The sequence below is a fragment of the Zalophus californianus genome, chromosome 4 (genome assembly GCF_009762305.2).
Source record: "Zalophus californianus isolate mZalCal1 chromosome 4, mZalCal1.pri.v2, whole genome shotgun sequence".
Lineage (NCBI taxonomy): Eukaryota > Metazoa > Chordata > Mammalia > Carnivora > Otariidae > Zalophus > Zalophus californianus.
The window spans coordinates 109,477,637-109,500,895 of NC_045598.1; the positions used below are offsets into that span (position 1 = coordinate 109,477,637).

The following is a 23,259-nucleotide window of genomic DNA, read 5'->3' on the forward strand; positions in this document are numbered from 1 at the left end:
ATGTGTTAATCCTAAGATCACTTCTATTTCACTGGTGGGAAATTGGAGATTAAAGAGATTCAATGCCTTTTTTAACACCACAAGGTGAACAAGTGGTTGGACTTAGATCTCTTTGATTCCAAATCCATCATTTCTTCATTGCACACTGAAGAGCCGAGGGAGCCGTGCTGGAAGGTGATGGGGGAACCTACACCTATTGCTCACCTTGGCCTTTCCTGAACCTCCCGGGTTCTTGAGTCCTTCACACTGTCCCCTGCCTCATGCTGGTACCCCACAAATGCCAGACTGCTTCCACAGTTGTTCTTTGACTGTTTCTAACACTCTAGACAACTTTTGATTTGCTTCTTTCTTCAATTTCAGTTCCATATTGATCAAAGTTGTATTAGATTAGTTGATTTTTTTATTTCTGTGATTTTATTCTTCTTTCACCAGATTTTCTTTTTTGTTTTCTTCTGTTTCTTCTTTGACTCCCAAAAAATTGGAAGTAACTTTTCCCCCTAGTTTTTCCTGGTTGTCACTGAGGCTTGTTGCTTTACATACTATTGTGAATAAGCAAAAATTGAGCATTTTTGTTTTCAAGTTACACAAAATCTGACTTCCTCCCATAGATTGTAATTTGCTCTTCAAAGAACAATAGGTAGGAAAATGGCAGGACTACTGTTGGCTTTGCCAGTCTTGTTTATAAAATGTGAAGACAACATTTATGTATTTTTTTAAAGGGTGTCTATTTTTTATTTTATTTTTTTAAAGATTTAACTTATTTATTTGTCAGAGAGAGAGAGAGAGAGTGCACGAGGGCACAAGCAGGGGGAGTGGCAGGCAGAGGGAGATGCTGCACTTGATCCCAGGACCCTGGGATCATGACCTGATCTGAAGGCAGATGTTTAACTGACTGAGCCACTCAGGTGTCCTTATGTATTTTGTTTTTAAGATTCCAGCATTTCCTGAGAAAATATTTACAACTGGTAAAGTAGAATTGAATTTGGTCAATGTTTTGCTAGTTGATAATTTTGATTCTGTTGTGGGGAGGAGAGGATTTAAGCTATTAAATGCCATTATCCATCAGTCTGCCCTAATAAGATGGTAAATATATGTCAGCAGAAGTTCATCAACATCCAAATGTAAGTGGACATTTGTGAAAAATGTATGATAATGGTTACTCAAACAATGTTTGTAAGAATAGTTAACACAAAGTAACAGTAACCAGGGAGAATGTATTCGTTTCTTATTGCTGCATAACAAATTGTCCCAAAACTTAGTGGCTTAAAACAGCAAACATGTATTATCTTATTTTCTGTGGGTCAGGAATCTGGGCATGCCTTAGGTGGGTCCTAGGTGTCCTGGGCAATTAGGTGATGGCCAGGACTGCAGTGTCATCTGAAGACTTGACTAGGGCAGGGTATGCTTTCAAGCCCACCCTTATGTTTGTTGACAGGATTCAGTTCTTCATGGCTGTTGGACTGAGGGCCTTACTTCCTCCAAGGCTGTTGGCCAGAAGCTGATATCAGCTCCTTGCCACCTGGGCTTCTCTCTAGGGTAACTCTCCATATGGCAGCTGGTGACCCTCAGGGGAAGCAAGAGAGCAAGAGATTGTGCTGCAGATGGAATCTAGTCTTTCTAAAACATAATCTCAAAAGTGATACCCCAGCACTGCTGTCTTACTTTATTCACTGAAAGCTAGTTAGTAAACTCAGCCCCCATAAAAGGCAAGGGAATTATAAAAAACAAGGGCATGGACACCAGGAGGGGATCACCGGGAGCCATCTCAGAGGTCTGCCTACCACAAAGAGTGAAACAACATTAGAAGAATGCTGCATAGCGTCACTTCACGTTATGGGACGGAGATGGGACTGACTATGAAGAAAAAGCAGCTGGCGCTCCAAGTTCAGAAATTAAGAATAGGGCCTTTCTTTTCCCAAAGCTTCAGACACAGGTTAAGAGATGGGGTAGGGGGTGCCTGGGTGGCTCAGTCAGTTAAGCGTCTGCCTTTGGCTCAGGTCATGATTCCAGGGTCCTGGGATCAAGTCCCCCATCAGGCTCCCTGCTCAGCGGGGAGCCTGCTTCTCCCTCCACCTATCCCCCTGCTTGTGCTTTCTCACTCTCAAATAAATAAATAAAATCTTAAAGAAAAAAAAGATGGGGTAAATAAGTATGTGGGATGGAAAGAACTAAGAACCACTAAAAGTAAAAACTTCAGACTCCTGAATACTACTATAGTGGCATCAGCATTTACCATCAGGACCAGCACTGTAAGGGCAACTGGGAATGAAAAGACCATTAACTTGGGAATCAGAATTTTGTCCAAATTCCAGCTCTTTTGTAAGTACTGGTAGATTCACGCTCTTAGGAAAGTCATTTCAGTTCTTTGGGGTTTAGTTTCATTTCTTATAAAATGGGGATGGTAGTATCAAATATTACTAATTATATTTGTGAGGATGGTATTAAGAGCCATGATAGTTACATAATACTAGATGGCAACATTTCTACTGTGTCACTGTGGTGAAAACTAAGGATGTAAAATCTTTGCTTTTTGAATGACATTCTTCCTAATTACTTAGAAATTTTATTTTAGACGTTTTTGAAAGCACTTTCTGACTTAGACATAGATTTTAGTGTTTCACTATCATGCATATCTCAAAAGTGAAATATGAATGCAAAAATTCATTTAATTCCAAGGGGCTCTTTAAATTTTCTGTTGAACGCCTTTGAATCACTTTTCAACACAGAATTGTCAATGCCCTATTTTGTTTTGACTTTTAATAATATGCTTCTCTTAATTCAATATATCAAAATATTATTTCCATAATCAACATAAAACATTCTTAACAAGATGTTCTTTACATGAATTGTTAAACAGATTAGGGTTTTGCAAACCTGCGCTGTCTCCCTTACAGCACATCTCCAGGCACGAGCTCATAATACAGGTGGTTGCCGTATTAGGGATTGCAGCCGCACTGCACATGCCTTTTTTAAAAAATTAAAAAAAAATTAAAAGAAAATTTTCCCCTCCGCTCCCTTGCACATGCCTCTTAACAAATATTTTCTCTTTGGCCTTTTGCTCTACATTAGGATGACTGACTCAACGTGATGTCCCAATGAACTTTTTCTTTATTACTTTGAATCTACTCTAGTAGCTTAGGAAGCCGCCCAAACACCAGCGAGGCCCTGCATACCCTTGGGCTAGGTGACCGGAGCGAAAGCCGCCGGGGGCGGAGCCCATGGTGACGCGCGCCGGGACGCCGCAGGGCGCGGGGCGAGGCGGCGCGCTTCCGGAAGTGGCACTGACGTCGCTGTGCGTGCAGGCGGCTGCGTCGGGCTGCAGGAGAAGATGGCGGTCTCCACAGGTCGGTTCCCTGGTTGGGCTGCCTGCTTTCCCACTCCAGCCCGGCTTTGCCCCTCCACCTGCTGCTGGCGGCCGGGCACTGACTGTGTGGGAGAATCCGGAGTGCGCCTTCTCGGACACCGGGCTCCCCGTGGAGCGAAGCCCGGGAGCGGGGAGGGGCCGGCCGGGCCGGCGCCCAGGGCCCGGGGCGGCCGTCGGGGGCGGCGGGTCGTGCTTGCGCGTCGGCCGCGCGTCCTCGGGCTGGGGGCGGGGTGGCTCTGGCGCGGGCGCACTCGCGGGGTCTGGCGGGTTCGGGTCCGATTGCTGAGCGGAAGACGGTGTGGGAGGGAGGAGAGGAGGCCCAAGGTGGGCGGTGTCAACCTCAGGCACGGAAGGATTTCGGGGTAAGGGGCGTCATGGATAGAGTGGGGCTTGCGTTCCCTTGGAACTGTTAATCTTTGTAATAACGGAGAAATGATGACTATTCTTACCTGACTGAATATGTGTTGTCTTTTTATTCGTTTAAATGCAAAACTGTAGGGCAAGTAGAATAAAAGCATAGAGCAAGTAAAAGCTAATTGAAGAAGTGGTTTCTCAGGCTGTTCAACTCTTCTCGTACTGAGTAAAGTGTTTGGTTTCCTATGAGCACAGACTTTGAAATTAAATATTAACGCTGAGATTTTCGAAGCTTGGCCATTTAAAAAAATGTTAAAATGAAAATGTTAAGTTTTACTACTTAAACATACGTTTGATCTTTCATTTTTCCTAGTCATTATTGAAACCAGGTTATAGAACAGTGTGATTTAATAATTCACGCCATCATTGCATGAAAACGAATTTTTAAATCTATATTGTGCTGAAAAATGGAAGGTTGCAGTGTATGTTACTGGAACACCTCAGAATACATTTAAAATACATTTTAATGAAAAATTGTGTCTTTTAAGTCTCATATTTATTTACAGATGTCATAGGTGATGAGATCTTTAACAGTTTTAGCGCTGAGAAATATACTTGAGGTCAGAACGAACTAGTAAAACAAGGATTATTTCAAAAATGAGGTTTTACTGTTAAGACTTTACTTGCTGTTTGAAATCCAGTGTGCTTGTGAATGGGCCATATCTTTTTAAGAATTGTGCTTATTAGTACCTATGGGTTCTTGAAAATTTAGTAATTTAATTTGATAGTTATGAGTTATAGTAATTTGATAGTTATTAGTCATTTTGTAGATTGCGTTTATTTAAACATGATTTTTTCCCTAACATTATACGTATGAGAAAGTGTGGAAATATTTTGAAAAGACCAAATATTAGATGATGTTAATGGCAGATACTTTTAGTTAACTACTTTTAGTCATTTTTAAGGAAGTCAAATATAAATTATAAAGATGTTGCTGATTATTGGCATATTTCCTTATGCATACATCGGATGCCTGTGTTTTCTAGTTTATACTTCAGCATCACAGTTGTTACATTTTCACTCTGTTTTTAGATTTATGAAATTTGAAGCCTTCGCATAATTAGTAAAGATGTTATTTAGGCATTTGAGCTTTCTTAAATCACTGAAACTCATTTTGAAACTATTGCTAAAAACTTCCCCTGGTAAATTTCAGTATTATTCTACTTATTTTATGTGCTTTATTTATTGACAGTATTGTTGAACTGAGAGGGATATGAGCGCAGAAGCAGCTTTGGACATTTTAAATTACGCTTTCTGTTAGCTATATTTTTGTATTCTTTGCTTCTTAGTGGCATGGAAGGGAAACAGTATGTGTATATTGTGAAATAAATGATGTAACTTGAAATTTATTAAAATGAGATGAGCTAGATGGATGTAATAATGTGCATGTTTTGGGGTGCCTGGCTGGCTCAGTCTGAGGAACATGTATTTGATCTCGGGGTCTTGGGTTTGAGCCCCATTTTGGGTGGAGAGATTACAAAAAAAAAACTTTGTAAAAAAGAATCATTTAAAAATGTACATAGACAAAGTAATCTTGGATAAAAATAGTTATTTGGTAGGACAAAAAGAAGAGACACTTGACAAATATTTTTTTATCTTTTCTAAGGAATTTTATTTTATTTTATTTTTTAAAGATTTTATTTATTTGACAGAGAGAGAGAGCGAGGGAGGGAACACAAGCAGGGGGAGTGGGAGAGGGAGAAGCAGGCTTTCCACTGAGCAGGGAGTCCGGTGTGGGGCTTGATCCCAGGACCCTGGGATCATGACCTGAGCCTAAGGCAGACGCTTAACGACTGAACCACCGAGGCGCCCCAGGAATTATATTTTAATGTGCGTTATCTAAAGGTGCATTACCCTTCCTTTTACTAGAAGAAAAATTGGGGAGAAAAAAATTCTAATTAGAATGGGAACTGTTGGTCCTCTTATTTTGCAGATGAGAAAACTGAGGCCTAAAGAAATAAAGATTGTACATAGTGATGGAGTCAAGATTAGAATTTGGGGTTTTTTTTTGTCCTCAGTTTAATGTTCTTTCTGTTATGAGGAACTGTGAATTTGGAATATTCCTCAAACATGAATCTTACTCCCTTTTATGCTTGAGAGTGACTTTCACACTTTTCTTTCTAGCAGAATCTTTGTTTTGGACTGTTAGATGCTTCTTATGAATGGAAATTGGGCTGTGGTGGAGACCCACTGGCTAGGTTCCCCTTTTCCAAGAGGCAGAGTCACCTCTGGGGGTCAAGAGGATTTCATAGGACATAGCTTAAGAAACACTACTTTAAGGAATAGAAATTTATTAATACATTTAGTAACTTTGATCAAAAATTTAATTAGATCCCTGCACTAAGAAAAGACGTGGATAAAAAAAGTATGTGCAGTACTTTAAAAAAAATAAATTTTAAATTTTAGAACAGTTTTACAGAGAAGTTGTGAAGATGGTACATAACGATTGTACATTAGAGTACCTAATGTAGATTTTGTGTCTCAGGATCCCATCTGGGATACATTGTAATGGGAAACATTTTAAAATTTCATATTACTTAAGTTACACTAGTGTTACAGTGGCGTTCTAGTCTTTGAATGTAGATGGTTGTAAAATATCTTTAAGGAATGAGAAGCTCAGGAAAAAATGGAGTATTTTTTCCTTAATAGTGGGTCTGTGTAAACCATATGGTTGAAAAATGAAACCAAAATAAAACTTACTAATTACCCTCTTCAGAAGTGGGTAGCATTGTGTATATGGGAACAAGAACTAGATTAGCAGTGTTTTAATTCCCCTGCCAGCCCTTGATAGATTACTGTGGCATGGTAGGCATGCCACTGGATCTCTTAAGCCTTGCTTTCCCCATCCCTTCTATGAAAAGGTTGGACAACATGATTTTGTTTTCCCCATCTTCAAGATTAATGAACAGAATTTGAGAGTAGTAATAGAAAAGATCTACGTGTGTAGATCATAACATACAATCTGGGAACTAAACAGTAGGAGAGCCAAATTGCAGTAGTCTAGTACATTTCCCTCTTGAGACTTTATTACCTGGCTTGATAGGTTTTTCTGTGTCCATTAGGAACCTGCATACCCTTGATACATGTTTGCTCTTGACAATATGATTAAATAATACAGCCTTACTATATAGGCAGTCATCCCTTTGTACAGTACTACAGAGTGGTAAAAATGACCACTCAAACTGAAACTGTTCAAGGCATTTTTTTTAAAAGATTTTATTTTTTTGAGAGAGAGACCAAGAGACCAAGGGGGGCAGAGGGAGAGGGACAAGCAGGCTCCCTGCTGAGCACAGAACCTGATGGGGCTTGATCCTAGGACCCCGAGATCATGACCTGAGCCGAAGTCAGATGCTTAACCAACTGAGCCACCCAGGTGCCCCCAAAGCAGTTTTATTAAGTAAGAAAAATTATTACTCTGTGACCTTTGAAAATGTTTGCTCAGACATTAAAAACTCTTCCTGTGATTACAAGTGTATAGGAAAATGAAAAAAAAATTGTAAAACTAGTATTTGCTTAGTACTCGAAATTAAACATGAGACATTAAGAATTAGAGTGTTTTATTTTTTAAAAAAGCTTGTCAAGAGTATGGAACAGTGTTTCCTTTTTCTCATATAACTTAGGATGTGGAGCAAGCATCTTTTCTGTGCTTTGGTGAATTGTCATACAAGTTGGAATCATTTCCAATATTTTATCCTTTGTGCTTTCAGTGTTAGGAAATAATCTGTGATTTTCTTTATTGTGAAGTGTTTTACTTTCTCTGGAACATTGTCATCCTTTTCTTAATACTTACCTCATTTACATCCATAAGCTCACATTCACAAAGTTGATGTGGCTGCTCATCTAGAGTCTCCAACACTTTATGGTCGGGTATTTCTTCCATAACTACTTATATTTGATTCACATTTCACTTCACTGTTACCAGTTTCTGTTTCTTTGCTGCACTTTGTTTTCATTTCTTCGCTGTGCTTTGATTGCTTTGATCTTTGTTGGCTAATTTCCTTTATTGGCTATTTTTATAGAATGTCACATGGGTTGGGGTGCCTGGGTGGCTCAGTTAAGTGTCTGCCTTTGGCTCAGGACATGATCACAGGGTCCTAGGATTGAGCCCCAAATCGGGCTCCCTGCTCGACCTAGAGTCTGCATCTCCCTCTCCCACTGCATCTCCCTCCCCCCCACTCCGTGCTGTCTCTCTCATGCTGTCTTTGTCTCTCAAATGAATAAGTAAAATCTTAAAAAGAAAATAATGAGAATGTCACATGGGTTTACAACTGGCAGACAAGGAGGCAACACTACTATAAGCTTTGCTGTCTGTATGTGACTAACAAATGTGCAATGACCCATCACCAACAGATGTGAAGTGATTGGCCACTGGTTACAATGCTTATCTATTTAAGTGATTTGTGGACTGGGGAGCTAGCAGCAAAGTTTGTACTTAATGCAGTTACTCACAGTTAGTAGGCTGCTAATTGAAGCTTCAATCATGTTGTTGGGGGACTGGTGCTATTTAAACAATGCTAACTGAAAGTCAGGCAAATGGAAACTATGGAAAGCAAAGATTATCCTTAGTGGAAACATCCACTTGACAATTATTTGGGGAGCTGTTTGACACAAAATTTCGACGTGGGTACATGAGGCTGGCAGACTAGAATAAATGGAATAAAATTCAGTGTTCAAAAGTTTGTTTCAAATTTAGTTGACTTTTTAAAAGAGCTGTTGCTTTTATAAGTAAATCTTTGAGGTGATATTATAAGGTGGGTCTTCAGGACTGGTGTTTGTGAGTGACTTATTCTTATTTACAAAGTCTCCACTGATTTGTATAAGAGCAGTTGTTATATTCAGTTTAAGTTAGAACTCAGCAAAGTTTCAGACCACAGGAGAGAAATCCTTAAAGCCTGTGTAAGTCTTTACATAAGTTGAAATAGTAGTTCTAATGGAAAGCACATTATTGATTATCTAGGCCCTGGACCAAGTTCATTTTATAGATGAACAATGGAAATCTAGATATGAAATGACTTTCACAAGATTATTTAGCTAGATATTGAGTCCAGAGCTAGTTTCTTTATTTCAAGTTCTTTGATACTACTTTTGTATTACACTGTATTCTATAAACTTTTTGTTTGCTTTTATTTTGTAGGAATCTAACAATGTGATTTCATAAATAAATGTCATTAAGAATCAAGACAAAACACTTGAAAGAGTGTAATGGATTATAAGTAATTAAAACTATATGTTCTCTTAAGATGTAAATGATTATGTTGAAAGAATAACAAAAAAATCTAACAATTGATATTAATAGCTAAATCTTGTTACACATTTAAACAAAATTTTTTTTTGTGAGCACAAATTTGGTATTGTGGGCAAATACATGTAGTAATTGTTTCCCTTGGTGATTCTTATAATATCTAACATTTTCCCTCTGAGCTTATTTTGGGGATGGGATGGAGAAGAGGTTATTGGTAGTGCTATGAGATTTATAGAAATTCATCTCTATCAGAAGTAGGAAGCATAACCTGATGAGTTATCTTAAACATTTCCATATTGCTTATAAAGTGGCCCTTAAGGACACTTAATACTGACTCCCCTTTTCCCCATTCTTCTTCTTACCTACTTCTCCAAGTAGGGTGCCTCTGGACAGGACTGTATGTTCATCAGGTGGGAAGAACCTGGTTCCAAGCTTTGTGGGACTGGGAAGACTGGGCAACAGCTATGTAATCTGGACTCCTTATTCTCCCCAGGGGTTTGAAATGGTTTCTAAAATCCAGGGTCCTGGGGTGCCTCGGTGGCTCAGTTGGTTAATCAGGTTTGAAATGGTTTCTAAAATCCAGGGTCCTGGGGTGCCTCGGTGGCTCAGTTGGTTAATCAGGTCATGATCCTGGGGTCCTGGGATTAAACCCCGTGTTGGGCTCCCTGCTTATCCCGGCATCTGCTTCTACCTCTGTCCCTCCCCCCACTCGTGTTCTCTTGTTCTCTCTCTCTGTCTCAAGTAAATAATCTTAAAAAAAAAGATAAGATCCAGTGTCCTTTGGAAAAAGGCCAGTCTTCTCCATGAGGTCCTTGACTATACCTTTGAGTGATGGTTCACTGAGAAAGCTGAAGCTTCTGGGGGATGGAACTGTAAATAAATACTGAGTTTAGTTTCAGGGAGTTACTCTTTTCTACTTAATTTTTTTTTTTTTGAAAACCTTTGTTGAGATAGAATTCATGTACCATACAGTTCACCTATGTGTACAGTCATTATTTTCTGGTATATTTGCAGATGTGAGCAACCATTAACTACAGTCACCTGAGAACATTTTTATTACCTCAAAAACCCTGTATCCTTTAACCCTCACCATCTTATCCCTGTATCGTCCCCTTCCAGCCCCTGCAACTACTAATTTATGTTCTGTCTCTGTAGATTTGCCCATTGTGGACTTTCATATGAATAGAGTCATAGAGTATGTGGTCTTTGGGTCTGACTTCTTTCACTTAGTATGTTTTCAAGGTTCATCGATGTTGTAGAATTTATCAGTTCTTATGCATTTCTTTTAATGGCTGAATAATCTATCATTTATATATACACCACATTTGATTTATCCATTCATTGTTGATTTTGATTGTTTCCACTTTTTGGCTATTATGAATAATGCCGCTATAAACATTTGTGTGCCAGTTTCTGTATGGATGTATATTTTCATTTCCTCTGGTATATATCTAGGAGTACAGTGGCTGGGTCATATGGTAATTCTATTTTTAATTGAGAAACTGTCAGACTCTTTTCCAAAGGGAGACCATTTTATATTCTCACCAGTACCTTCTAAGAGTCCTGATTTCTTCACATTTCACAAACTGCCTGACTTTTCGATTCCAGCCTGGTGGGTGTAACATGATATTTCATTGTGTGTGTGTGTTTTTAAAAGATTTTATTTATTTATTCATGGGAGACAGAGAGAGAGGTAGAGGCAGAGGGAGAAGCAGGCTCCCTGCGGGACTCCATCCCAGCACCCTGGGATCATGACCTGAGCCGAGGGCGGACGCTTAACCAACTGAGCCACCCAGGCACCCTTCATTGTGGTTTTGATTTGCATTTCCCTGATGACTAATGATGTTGAGCATCTTTTTATGTGCTTATTGGTCATTTGTATATGGTCTTTGGAGAAATGTCTATTCAGATTCTTCGCTTACTTTTAAATTAGGCTATCTTGTTGAGTTGTAAAAGCTCTTTATATAGTCTAGATATAACTTCCTTATCATATATATAGTTTGCAAGTATTTTCTCCCATTTTGTAGGTAATCGTTGCACTTTTTTGATGGTATCCTTGAAACCCAAAAGTTTTAAATTTTGGTTAAGTCCAATTATCTATTTTTTCCACTTTTATTAAGATGTGAAGTATGGCTTTTGGTATGTATTTCATTGTCTCTTTGTTTTAAAAATATCGTGTTGACATAATGTAAATTCTGCACTTGATTTTAGCCAAAAGGGGAGAAGTGATGACATAATGTAACTTCTAATTGGTAATCTGATTATGATTGTTTTACATAATTATTGTATGACAGAGGGCTGTAGGAGTCCAAGCTCTCTCTTGCCAGGTATGAGGTTTAACCTTACAGTTAAAGAAGTTAAATAGCCAGATATAAGGCATACTGTAAACAGTTTATGATTTGTAAGTACTGTAATTATGATGTGGATTTTTCAGTTTGGTGACTGGAATGTTACTGAAAAATCTAAACAATGCATACGTTGGCTTACTATTTGTTATCTATGCTAGTGTCACTTGTTACCTAATTTATCGGTTGTGGCTTACTAAACTATATTGACATAAATGGTTATTTCCTGAAACACGTAAGTTGTAAAACTTAATTTTCTTAAGTGTTTACCTTACAAGCAGCGATTTGGAGGGATATTTAATTTTTTGCTTAATACGTTTTTCTGACTGCAAGCTAATTGGACTGATAGAGGAGAGCAGTTATACTCATTTAAATGGTCTCTGTCAGAAGACCTCATATCTTCTAGAGTGTATGCCATTTTTAATTTTACTTAGACAGGAACCACAGTATATTGCAGTTTACCTAACTTTCCTCCACCTCTTAGTTTATTCTAAGGGAAATGTCCTTTCCCAGTTCTAGAATAGACATTGTTAGCTGCTTTCCTGGAGAAAGTAACTTCTGTTACTTTTGTGTTTTCCCTTGGTTTGCCTATCTCATTGAGATATCTATAAAGTATCTGAGCAAAGTCTTCAACAACTTAACTGCATTGTGTTTGAATGTTGAATATATCTGACACTTGAGTGTAAGCTTGGGGAAAGGATTCTGTGTTGGTGTTAGAATCAGCAGCACCTGTTACTGGACCGTCGGTCGATAAGTGTTGAGAGCAAGATTGAAAGTAAGCACCTACCATAAATTCACTAAGTGTTTTTTGAGTGCCTCTTGTGTTGCCATCATTATGGTACAGTGTCTATTTAAGTGATTTAGTGAGAAAATAAATGGTTGAAGTAAAATCTACCTTTCCCTCTTTGTAAATTATGTTTTACACATGAATTCTGCTTTTAGTTTATTTTTCTGAAGTAAAACAGTATTAAAAGATTTTAGTTCAAATACACATAAAGTTGATTATTTTCTCCTAATCTAGCTGAGTTAGTATACAGCACATAACTATATGAATGAATTATTCATATAGTTGCAGAATTTTTTGGGAGTATCTAGGGGCAGAGTGGTTTTGGTTGTAACCTAGAGTACCAGTAGCATAATTAATATTCTGTGCATAATGCATCTCCTAAACCATAGAATTGAGATACTTTACAGATCCTGTATTCCAGAGGTTTTTCCACTTATATTTAAAGGTATAGTACAGATGCTTCAGATGTACAATATTTGATTTGAATTTTGTTTTTTCAGATGTTTTTATTTACCATGTTTAATCAGTTCTTTATTTTTTTTAAAGATTTTATTAGAGAGAGAACATACATGCGTGTGCACGAGAGAGCACAAGTGGCGTGGAGGGGCAGAGGGAGAGGGAGAAACAGACTCCCAGCTGAGCAGGGAGCCCTACATGGGGCTGCATCCCAGGACCCCGAGATCATGACGTAAGCTGAAGGCAGACATCCATCCGACTGAGCCACCCAGGTGCCCCATATACCAGATTTTAAAGTACAGGGTTCTACAAGCATGTTAACTGTGTTGTCATTCGTTTATTAATTAAGTAGTTATTATAAACTTAAATGTATTGTAGGGGCGCCTGGGTGGCTTAGTTTATTAAGTGCCTGACTGTTGATTTCAGCTCAGGTCATGATCTCAGGGTCCTGGGAGTGAGCCCTGCATTGGGCTCTGTGCTCAGCCGTGAGTCGGCTTGAGGAGTCTCTCCCTCTGCCCCCCCCGACTTGTGTGTGCACATGTGTGCGCTCTCTCTATAAAATAAAATCTTAAAAACAATATAGTGAAATAATTTTTAATCTCATGCAATTTCTTGAAATATTTATTTTAGACAAAATAATTTAGACAAAAAATTTAGAGACAAAAGTTAAAATTGCTATACATGATAAATCTTCATTTCAGCTAAAGAATATATTTTATATAAAAGTTATATAAAAATATATGAAAATATATTTTTCATATATTTTCTGACTTAATGTAATTTTTAATTTTAATTTTTATATTTTTAGTATTAAATCATTGTTTATATTGCCGCTTCATACTATTGATGGATATAATTCCATTCTAAAGTTTTTTGTAATCATAAGCCTTGATGTCAATAATTCTGTATTCTTGACGTTTTTGACATTCTTGATGATAGCATTTAATGTGGGATTGTAATGCTGGTTTTGAAAAAGCTAGTGGGGTTATAGGCCTAGTTAGAATTGTGGAATGGGTTTTTTTCTGAGTGAAGAACTGTGAATAAGGATTAATGATTCAGTCAGATTTGCTCCTTTGCTGAACGAGTGGTCAGAGCTAATTGGATGATAGGCCTACTCAGCTAGGAATTCCACTGATGGTGTGTGGAAGAGAGAGTAAGTGTACATAGTCCAAAATAGAGGGCAGTAAAGTGGTGACACAGAATGACTACATACTTTTCTAAAATATTCTGCAATTAATGACATTGTAAGATAAAAAGGCCTAATGAGTTTAAAGCATCATTTGTAGGTTATCTATGGGTCCATATTGATGAACATTTGAAAACTTCTGATAAATATGATCGATGTGTATGTGTTGTTAATTAGGCCTGTTTTTTTCATTTATACATAGTGTAATTCATGTACTTTATTATTTTTTTAAGTTTTCATTTTAATTTCAGTTAGTAAACAGTGTTGTATTAGTTTAGGTGTACAATATAGTGATTCAACACTTCACACATCACCTGGTGCTCATCACAAGTGCACTTTTGAATCCTTATTACCTATTTAACCCATTCTCCCACCGACTCGCTTTGGGAACCATTAGTTCTCTTTAAGACTCTCTATAAGTTCTTGATTTTTGTCTCTTGTTTTTATTTCCCCTTTGCTTGTTTGTTTCTTAAGTTCCATATAGGAGTGAAATCATATGGTATTTGTCTTTCTCTGATTTACTTATTTTGCTTAGCATTATACTCTAGCTCCACCGTGTCATTGCAAATGGCAAGATTTCCTTCCTTTTTATGGCTAAATAATATTCATTATGTTCGACACACACACACACGCACACACACAACATCTTCTTTATCCATTCATCAGTTGATGGACACGAGCTGCTTCCATATTGTAGCTATTATAAATAACGATACTGTAAATATAGAGGTGCATGTATCCCTTTGAATTAGTGTTTTTGTATTCTTTGGGTAAATAACCAGTAGTGTGATTGTGGATCATAGGGGAGTTTTATTTTTCGGTTTTTGAGGAACCTTCATACCGTTTTCCACAGTGGCTGCACCAGTTTGCATTCTCACCAGTGGTGCAAGAGGGTTTTTTCCTCTACAAGCTCATCAGCACCTGTTGTTTCTTTTGTTGATTTTAGCCATTCTAAGAGGTGTGAGGTGATACCTCATTGTACTTCTGATTTGCATTTCTCTGATGTTAAGTAATGTTGAGCATCTTTGTGTCTTTAGAGAAAGGTCTGTTCATGTCTTCTGCCCATTTTTAAATTGAATTATTTGTTTTTTGGGTGTTCATTATATATTTTGGATGCTGACCCTTTATGAGATATGTTATTTGGAAATACCTTCTCCCATTCCATAGGTTGTCTTTTAGTTTTGTTGATTGTTTCCTTCATATGTCCCAATAGTATGTTTTTGCTTTTATTTCCTTTGCTTCAGGAGACATATTTAGATAAAAGTTGCTATGGCCGATGGGGAAAAAAGGTACTGCCTTGTTCTCTTTTAGGATTTTTATGGTTGCAGGTTACACATTTAGGTCTTTAATCCATTTTGAATTTATTTTTGTGTAGGATATGAGAAGGTGGTCCAGTTTCTTATGCATGTTGCTGTCCAGTTTTCCCAGTACCATTTGTTGAGGAGACTTTCTTATTGGATACTCTTTCCCACTTTGTCAAAGATTAATTGACCATATAGTTGTAGGTTTATTTCTGGGTTTTTCATTCAGTTCCATTGATCTATGTGTCTCTTTTTGTACTGTTTTGATTACTGCAGCTTTGTAATGAAGCCTGGAATTGTGATACCTCCAGTTTTGTTTTTCTCTTTCAAGATTGCTTTGGTTATTCGGGATCTTTTATGGTTCCATACAAATTTTAGAATTGTTTGTTCTAATTCTGTGGAAATTGCTGTTGGTATTTTGCTAAGGATTGCATTAAATGTGTAGATTGCTTTGGGTAGTGTAGACATTTTAACAATATTTGTTCTTCCAGCCCATGAGCATGGAATATTTTTCCATTTCTTTGTGTTGTCTTGAATTTGTTTCATCAGTATTTTACAGTTTTCAGAATATGGGTCTTTCATTTCTTTGGTTAGGTTTATTCCTAGGTATCTTACTGTTCTTGGTGCAATGGGAAATGAGATTCTTTTCTTAATTTCTCTTTCATCTGCTTCATTGTTGGTGTATAGAGATGCAACAGATTTCTGTACATTGATTTTGTATCCTGCAACTTTACTGAATTCATTTATCAGTTCTAGCAGTGTTTTGGTGGACTTGCTTTAAGGTTTCCTATATAGAGTATCATGTCATTTGCAGATAATGAAAGTTTTACTTCTTCCTTACCAATGTGATTGCCTTTTATTTCTTTTTGTAGTCTGATTGCTGTGGCTGGGACTTCCAGTACTATGTTAAATAACAGTGGTGAGAGTGGATGTCCTTGTCTTGTTCTTGACCTTAGGGGAAAAGCGCTCAGTTTTTCCCCATTAAGGATGATGTTAGCTGTGGGATACAATTCATGTATTTAATTTTATTTTTTTTAGAGAGACTGGGGTGGGGGGGAGGGGGAGAGGGAGAATCCGATGTGGGGCTGGATCATGACCTGAGCCAAAATCAAGAGTCATGTTTAACCGACTGAGCCACCCAGGTGTCCATAACTCATGTATTTTAAAATGATTTTATATAATGTTTTAAATATGACAGTTACCTGAATGTATGACAGTTGGCCTTTTAAGTTTTTGCATTGCTAAACATTTTTCTCCAGAGTACTTTTTCACCTGCTCTTCTCACCTTTACCTATCTATGGCTATATAGCAAATCACTGCAGAACTTAGTGGCTTCAAACAGTGATTCATTCTTTCTCATGATTTTCATTAACTAGGTGGCTCTGTTGGTTTCACGTGATGTTGGGCTGGACCTGTTGCCCAGGTGCCTTGGTTCAATAAGGATTGGCCATTCTCTGGCCTGTTTGACTTCTTCACATCCTGGTAGTGTGGTTTCCAAGAGAGCTAAAAACAAGAGAAGCCATCAGGCCTCTGAGAATGCTATTCTCACAACTGCACCAGCATCACTGTACCATATTCTATTAAAATAAGTGGCAAGGCCATCCCAGATTCAAGTGGAGGGGAAATACCCTCTATCCCTTGATGGGGGAGGGGGCTGTGTCCTGAGGGAGAAGAATTGTTCATAGTTGGCTTTGGAGGCAATCTATAGACTGCTCCTTGTGTTTTGTTCTTAAAGTTTGTTTTTTTTTTTATTCATTCGAGACACAGATAGAGAGAGAATATGAGCAGGGGGAGAAGCAGAGGGAAGGGGAGAAGCAGGCCCCCCGCTGAGCAGGGAGCCTGATGCGGGGCTGGATCCCAGGACCCTGGGATCATGATCTGAGCCGAGGGCAGATGCTTAACCATCTGAGCCACCCAGGTGCCCCTCCTTCTCTTCTGTTCTTGAGGACAAATTCATAAAGTGGAATTTTAAGGCAAAGCATATGAGTAAAAATTCTTGTTATATTTTGTCAAATTACCTCTTTTTTTTTTAGATTTTATTTATTTTTATTTGACACAGAGACAGAGATAGAGAGCATAAGCAGGGGGAGCGGCAGGCAGGCAGAGGGAGAGGGAGAAGCAGGCTTCCCGCCGAGCAGGGAGCCCGATGTGGGGCTTGATCCCAGGACCCTGGGATCATGACCTGAGCCGAAGGCAGCCGCTTAACCGACCGAGCCACCCAGGCGCCCTGTCAAATTACCTCTTAAGCAAGGTAGAATTGATTTCCAGTTGTGTGTAATTGTGTATAAATATACTTTTCTCACAGTTCTACCAGCACTGTGTAGTGTGTTTAAATGCATGTTTTAAATTTTATTTTTTGATGGTTGTATAATTTCATCATACTTTAGCTTGCTTGTTTTTTAAAAATTTTCTTGTTTGGCTTATGTTCTTGTTTTATCGTTTGACATGTCTGTGAAATACATATTACCCATTGTTATAAACGTGTGAACATTTACTGCTTGTTCAAGGAACTGGTTATTGATATTAGCAGGTTTTAATTAAGAAATATTGAAATCAACTTGAGAATTTTATACCTTATATTTCATACTTCTCCCTTTTATTTTTCTTTTCAACTTCTTAAGATAGGGTCATGTCCGATAATTCTGAAACAGTCCTCTAGATAAAATGAAGGAAGGAAAATTAGACACTTTGCAGTGGTAAGAATAGCAAAGAATTTCTGGCCACCTTTAATGTGCTACAAAGTACAGTGATTCTCAACTATTTTGATTGCAAGTTAGTAAAAGAATCATGAATTTTTAGAAGGTAAAGCAGTATAAATTGCAAACACTAAAACTGCATTTTATCTTTGATTTAAAGGTGTTTCAGGAATCATATAGGTAAGTTGTTTTTTTTCAAAATTGATCTCTGATAGCTTGCTTTCATGGAGTTCAAGAATCCTAAATTTGGAAAAAATGTGGTTCAGGAAGGATTCTGAACCAGAGAATGGAGATGAGGGCAGAAAAAAGGCGAGAGGATGTCTTCTTCCTGTTGCCTCTTTTTTCTCCCTACACTGGTGGATTCCTTCCTGTAGTAAGCTTTTATGTATTGGTCATTGAGATTTGTTGGGATGGACAAAAGGTTGTACATCACTCATGTAGTTTAGTTCCACATTTCACACTGAAATACGCAGTGTAAAAAACACTATTTGCTCAGAGTCACCTGGCTAGTTTCTGGGTAGAGCAAAATATTAATGAAAATTTTGTGTTGCTCCTTCTTGTCTGTAGCACTTCTCATACTCTGATTTCTGTGTCTTGCTCCCCTATTAAACTGTAAGCTGCAAGAGGGCTGGGACTGTGTCAGTGCTAGATCCCATTTGTGTCACATAGTTTCTAGCTTGTAGTTGATTTTTGATTTTGGTTAATTGGAAGTAAATAAAATTACAGGATTACAATAAAATGAACTACAGTTTTCTTAGTTGAGGCATTTCCTGGTCTTTCATCACAACTGATGCTATTTTCCTTTTCTTCTTTCCTTATCAATGGAGTTAATGCTTACTGCCCGCCCCCGCCCCCAACCCCACCCCTTGCTGCAGGTAAAGTCTGAGTTAGCAAGTGCACCTGCCCTTTCTTTGTTGAGCCCTGCCTTCCAGGCCGTATCTGGCTCTTTGCTCATTCATTCTCAACTACTGTCCCCAAACATTGCCTACCATTCGCTCTCTCTCTCTCTCTCTTTTTTTTTTTTTTGGTGATGTCCCTCCTTTTTTAAAGAGACTTTAAATGGCAGGAAAACTCTCTCAAATTCTAGTAAATTATTCTTGCTTCAGGTTGTTTTTGAAGAAATAAATATTATCAGTACCCTTCCAAGTCCTAGGCCTCTTTCTCTTTGCCCAGAGATGACTGCTATTCTCATTTTGGAGTATATTGCACAAGTGTCTTTCTACTTTTGCTACATATGTGTGTACTCAGGAACAGTAAAAAGACATTTTTATATGGCTTTTGAGGGGTTCATTTTTTTTCTTTTTAATTGTGATAAAATATATATAACATAACATTTATCATCTTAACTGTACAGTTCAGTAAGGTTAAGTATATTCATGTTGTTTGCAGCAATCTCCAGAACTTTTTCAACTTGCAAAACAAACCATGTACTCGTTAAATACTGTGCTTTAAAAACTTTAGCATTGATGGATACTTGCAGCTCTAATTCTTTTACTGTAATTGCAATAGTCTTGTGTCATTGATTATACCTTGTTAGTCTTAGGTTGTTTCTAAGTTTTCACTCTTAGAGATAATGCCTAGTGAGCATTCTTATTCCTGTCTTCCTCTGAGCACTCAAATGAATTTCTTCAGCCCTATGCTCGGATCTTTCTAAATATTACCAGTTTGCTCACCAAAGTAGTTGTACTAGTTTATTCTCATGTCAACATTGAATGAGCTTCTTTTCTCTACGTCTTCATCAAATAAAGTATTGTGAGACTTAATATTTGTCTATCTGGGGGATAGTTATTATGGTTTTAATTTATGTTTCCCTGATTACTGTTGATGTTAAGCATCTTTTTTTTATGTTTATTTTTCAGTCCTTTTTCCTGTTCTGTGGAGTTTCTTATTCATAATTGTCTTTTCCTTGTCTCTATATTTTAGATGGTAACATTTTGCCAGTCATGTTACTCGAATCTTCTTTCAGTCTGTGGCTCATCTTTTATCTTTCATTGAACTTGTTTTTTATTTCGTGAAGTTTATCAGTCCTTTGGTTTTGCTTTTTTTTTTTTACTTTTAAGAAATTCTTTTTTATATCTCAGGTCATAAGGATACCTTATATTTTCTTAAAGTTAATATTTTGCTTTTCATATTTAGCATTTAATTTGCCTAGAATTTATTTTTTATGTATACTGTGAGATAGGGATCTAATTTTTTCCATATAGATAAAATGTCCTAACACCATTAACTGAAAAGTACATTCTTTTCCTAGTTTTTTCTTTTGGAATAATTTCAGATTTACAGATACATTACATAAACAGTACAAACGATTCCCATATAATACCTTCACCCAGATTCATCAAATGTTAATATTTTAACGTTTTTATGTGTACTTGCATATGTGCTTTCTTTCCCCTTCCCTACCCACACAGACAATTTTTTTCTGAACCATTTGAAAATAAGTGACAGACATATGCTTCTTCACTCTTACATATGTCGCTATGTGTTTACTAAAACCAGGCATTCTCTTACATTACAACAATGTAATTTTCCAAGATCAGGACATGAACATTGATACAGAACTTCTAACATATAGGCCCTATTCAAATTCTGCCAAATTTCCCACTAATGAGCTTTATTTATTTATTTATTTTTAAGATTTTATTTATTTGAGAGAGAGAGAGAGAGAGAGCACATGAGAGGGGGGAGGGTCAGAGGGAGAAGCAGACTCCCCACTGAGCAGGGAGCCCGATGTGGGACTCGATCCAGGGACTCCAGGATCATGACCTGAGCCGAAGGCAGTCGCTTAACCAACTGAGCCAGCCAGGCGCCCTATTTTTTTTTTTTTTTACATTTGTTATTTAAACTCAATTTAGTTAACATATACTGTATTATTAGTTTTAGGGATAGAATTTAGTGATTCATCAGTTGCATATAACACCCAGTGCTCATTATTTCAAGTGCCCTCCTTAATGCCCCTCACCCAGTAACGTACCTACTCTCTCCCCTCCAGCAACCCTCAGTTTGTTCCCTGTAGTTAAGAGTCTCTTATGGTTTGCCTCCTTGTTTGTTTTTATCTTATTTTTCCTTCCCTTCACCTCTGGTCCTCTGTTTTGTTTCTTAAGTTCCACATATGAGTGAAATCATATGATAATTGTTCTTCTCTGACTGACTTATTTCACTTAGCATAATACCCTCTAGTTCCTTCCAGGTTGTTACCAGTGGCGAGATTCCATTCTTATGATGGCTGAGTACTATTCCATTGTACATATATACACCATATTTTCTGTTTATGGAATTTGTTGATGGATATCTGGGCCCTTTCCATAGTTTGGCTATTGTGGACATTGCTGCTCTACACAGTGGGGTGAATATGCCCTTTCGAATCACTATGTTTGTATCCTTTGGATAAATACCTAATCGTGAAATTGCTGGGTCTTATGGTAGCTCCATTTTTAACTTTTTGAGGAACCTCCATACTGTTTGCCAGTGGCTGCACCAGTTTGTATTCTCACCAATAGTGTAAGAGGGTTTCCCTTTCTCCACATCCTCGTCAACATTTATTGTTTCCTGAGTTGTTCATTTTAGCCATTCTGAACAGTGTGAGGTGGTATCTCATTGCGGTTTTGATTTGTATTTCCCTGATGCCGAGTGATGTGGAACATGTTTTCATGTGTCTGTTGGCCATTTATTTGTATGTCTTTGGAGAAATACCTGTTCATGTCTTCTGCCCATTTCTTGATTGGATTATTTGTTCTTTGGGTGTTGAGTTAGATAAGTTGTTTATAGATTTTTGGATACTAGCCCTTTCTCTGTAAGACATTTACAAATATCTTCTCCCATTCTGTAAGTTGCCTTTTAGTTTTGTCAACTGTTTGCTTTGCTGTGCAAAAGCTTTTTATCTTGATGAAGTCCCAATAGTTCATTTTTGCCTTTGTTTCTCTTGCCTTTGGAGATGTGTCTAGCAAGAAGTTGCTGTGGCCAAGGTTTCTGCCTGTGTTCTCTTCTAGGATTTGGGTGGATTCCTGTCTCACATTTAGGTCTTTCATCCATTTTGAGTCTGTTTTTGTGTATTGTGTAAGAAAGTGGTCCAGCTTCATTCTTCTGCTTGTGGCTGTCCAGTTTTCCCAGCACCATTTGTTGAAGAGACCATTCTTTTTCCATTGGATATTCTTTCCTGCTTTGTTGAAGAGTAGTTGACGATAGAGTTGAGGGTCCATTCTGGGTTCTCTGTTCTGTTCCATTGATCTATGTGTCTTGTTTTTGTGCCAGTACCATACTGTCTTGATGACGACAGCTTTGTAATACAGTCTAGGAATTGTTTTACCTCCAGCTTTGGTTTTCTTTTTCAACAGTTCCTTTGGCTATTTGTCTTTTCTGGCTCCATACAAATTTTAGGATTATTTGTTTCAGCTCTGTGAAAAATGCTGATGGTATTTTGATAGGGATTGCATTGAATGTGTAGATTGCTGTGGGAAGCATAGACATTTTAACAATGTTTGTTCTTCCAATCCATGAGCCTGGAACGTTTTCCCATTTCTTTATGTCACCCTTAATTTCTTTCATAAGTGTTCTGTAGTTCTCAGAGTACAGATCTTTTACCTTTTTGGTTAGGTTTATTCCTCGGTATTTTTTCATTTTTGGTGCAGTTGTAAACGGGATCAATTCCTTGATTTCTCTTTCTGCTGCTTTCTTAGTGCATAGGAATGCAACTGACTTCTGTGCATTGATTTTATATCCTGTGATTTTGCTGAATTTCTGTATCAGTCTAGCAATTTTTTGGAGTATTTTGGGTTTTCTACATAGTGTATCTGTGAAGAGTGAAAGTTTGACTTCTTTGCTGATTTGGATGCTTTTTATTTTATTTTTTGTTGTTGTCTGATTCCTGAGGCTAGGACTTCCAGTTCTGTTTTGAGCAACAGTGATGAGAGTTTATGTTCCCTGTCATGTTCCTGACCTGAGGGGGAAAGCTCTCAGTTTTTTCCCATTAAGGATGATAATCACTGTGGGTCTTTTGTATATGGCCTTTATGATGTTGAGGTATGTTCTCTAACCCTACATTCTGGAGTGTTTTTATCAAAAAAGGAATTTGCATTTTGTCAAATGCTTTTTCTACATCTATTGAGAGGATTATATAGTTCTTATCTTTTCTGTTATTGTGGTGTATCACATTGATTGATTTGCAGATGTTGAACCACCCCTGCAGACCAGGAATAAATCCCACTCTTGGTGATCCTGGTGAATAATCCTTTTGAGGTACTATTGGATCCTATTAGTATCTTGGTGAGAATTTTTGCATCCATGTTTATCAGGGATATTGGTCTGTAATTCTCCTTTTTAGTGGGGTCTTTGGTTTTGGGATCAAATAATGGCTTCATAGAATAAGTTGGAAGTTTTCCTCTCATTTCAAGTTTTTTGAACAGTTTTAGAAGAATAGGTATTTTTCTTTAAATGTTTGGTAGGATTTCCCTGGGAAGCAATCTGGCCTG

General features: G+C 37.7%; 1 protein-coding gene across 2 annotated transcripts in view; it reads left to right on the top strand.

The window, feature by feature from the left end:
* Window positions 1–3,245: 3,245 nt before the first annotated feature.
* The window catches only part of UBE2V2 (ubiquitin conjugating enzyme E2 V2), a 40,729-nt gene continuing 20,715 nt past the window's right edge, over window positions 3,246–23,259 (top strand). The window contains exon 1 of one of the 2 annotated variants that reach the window (XM_027603945.1): window positions 3,246–3,344. In XM_027603945.1, the coding sequence (XP_027459746.1) occupies window positions 3,329–3,344 (16 nt within the window). In that variant the 5' untranslated portion in view covers window positions 3,246–3,328. Of the gene's footprint in view, window positions 3,345–3,609; window positions 3,727–23,259 lie in introns of those variants that run through there. The other variant, XM_027603954.1, reaches the window with a different exon arrangement.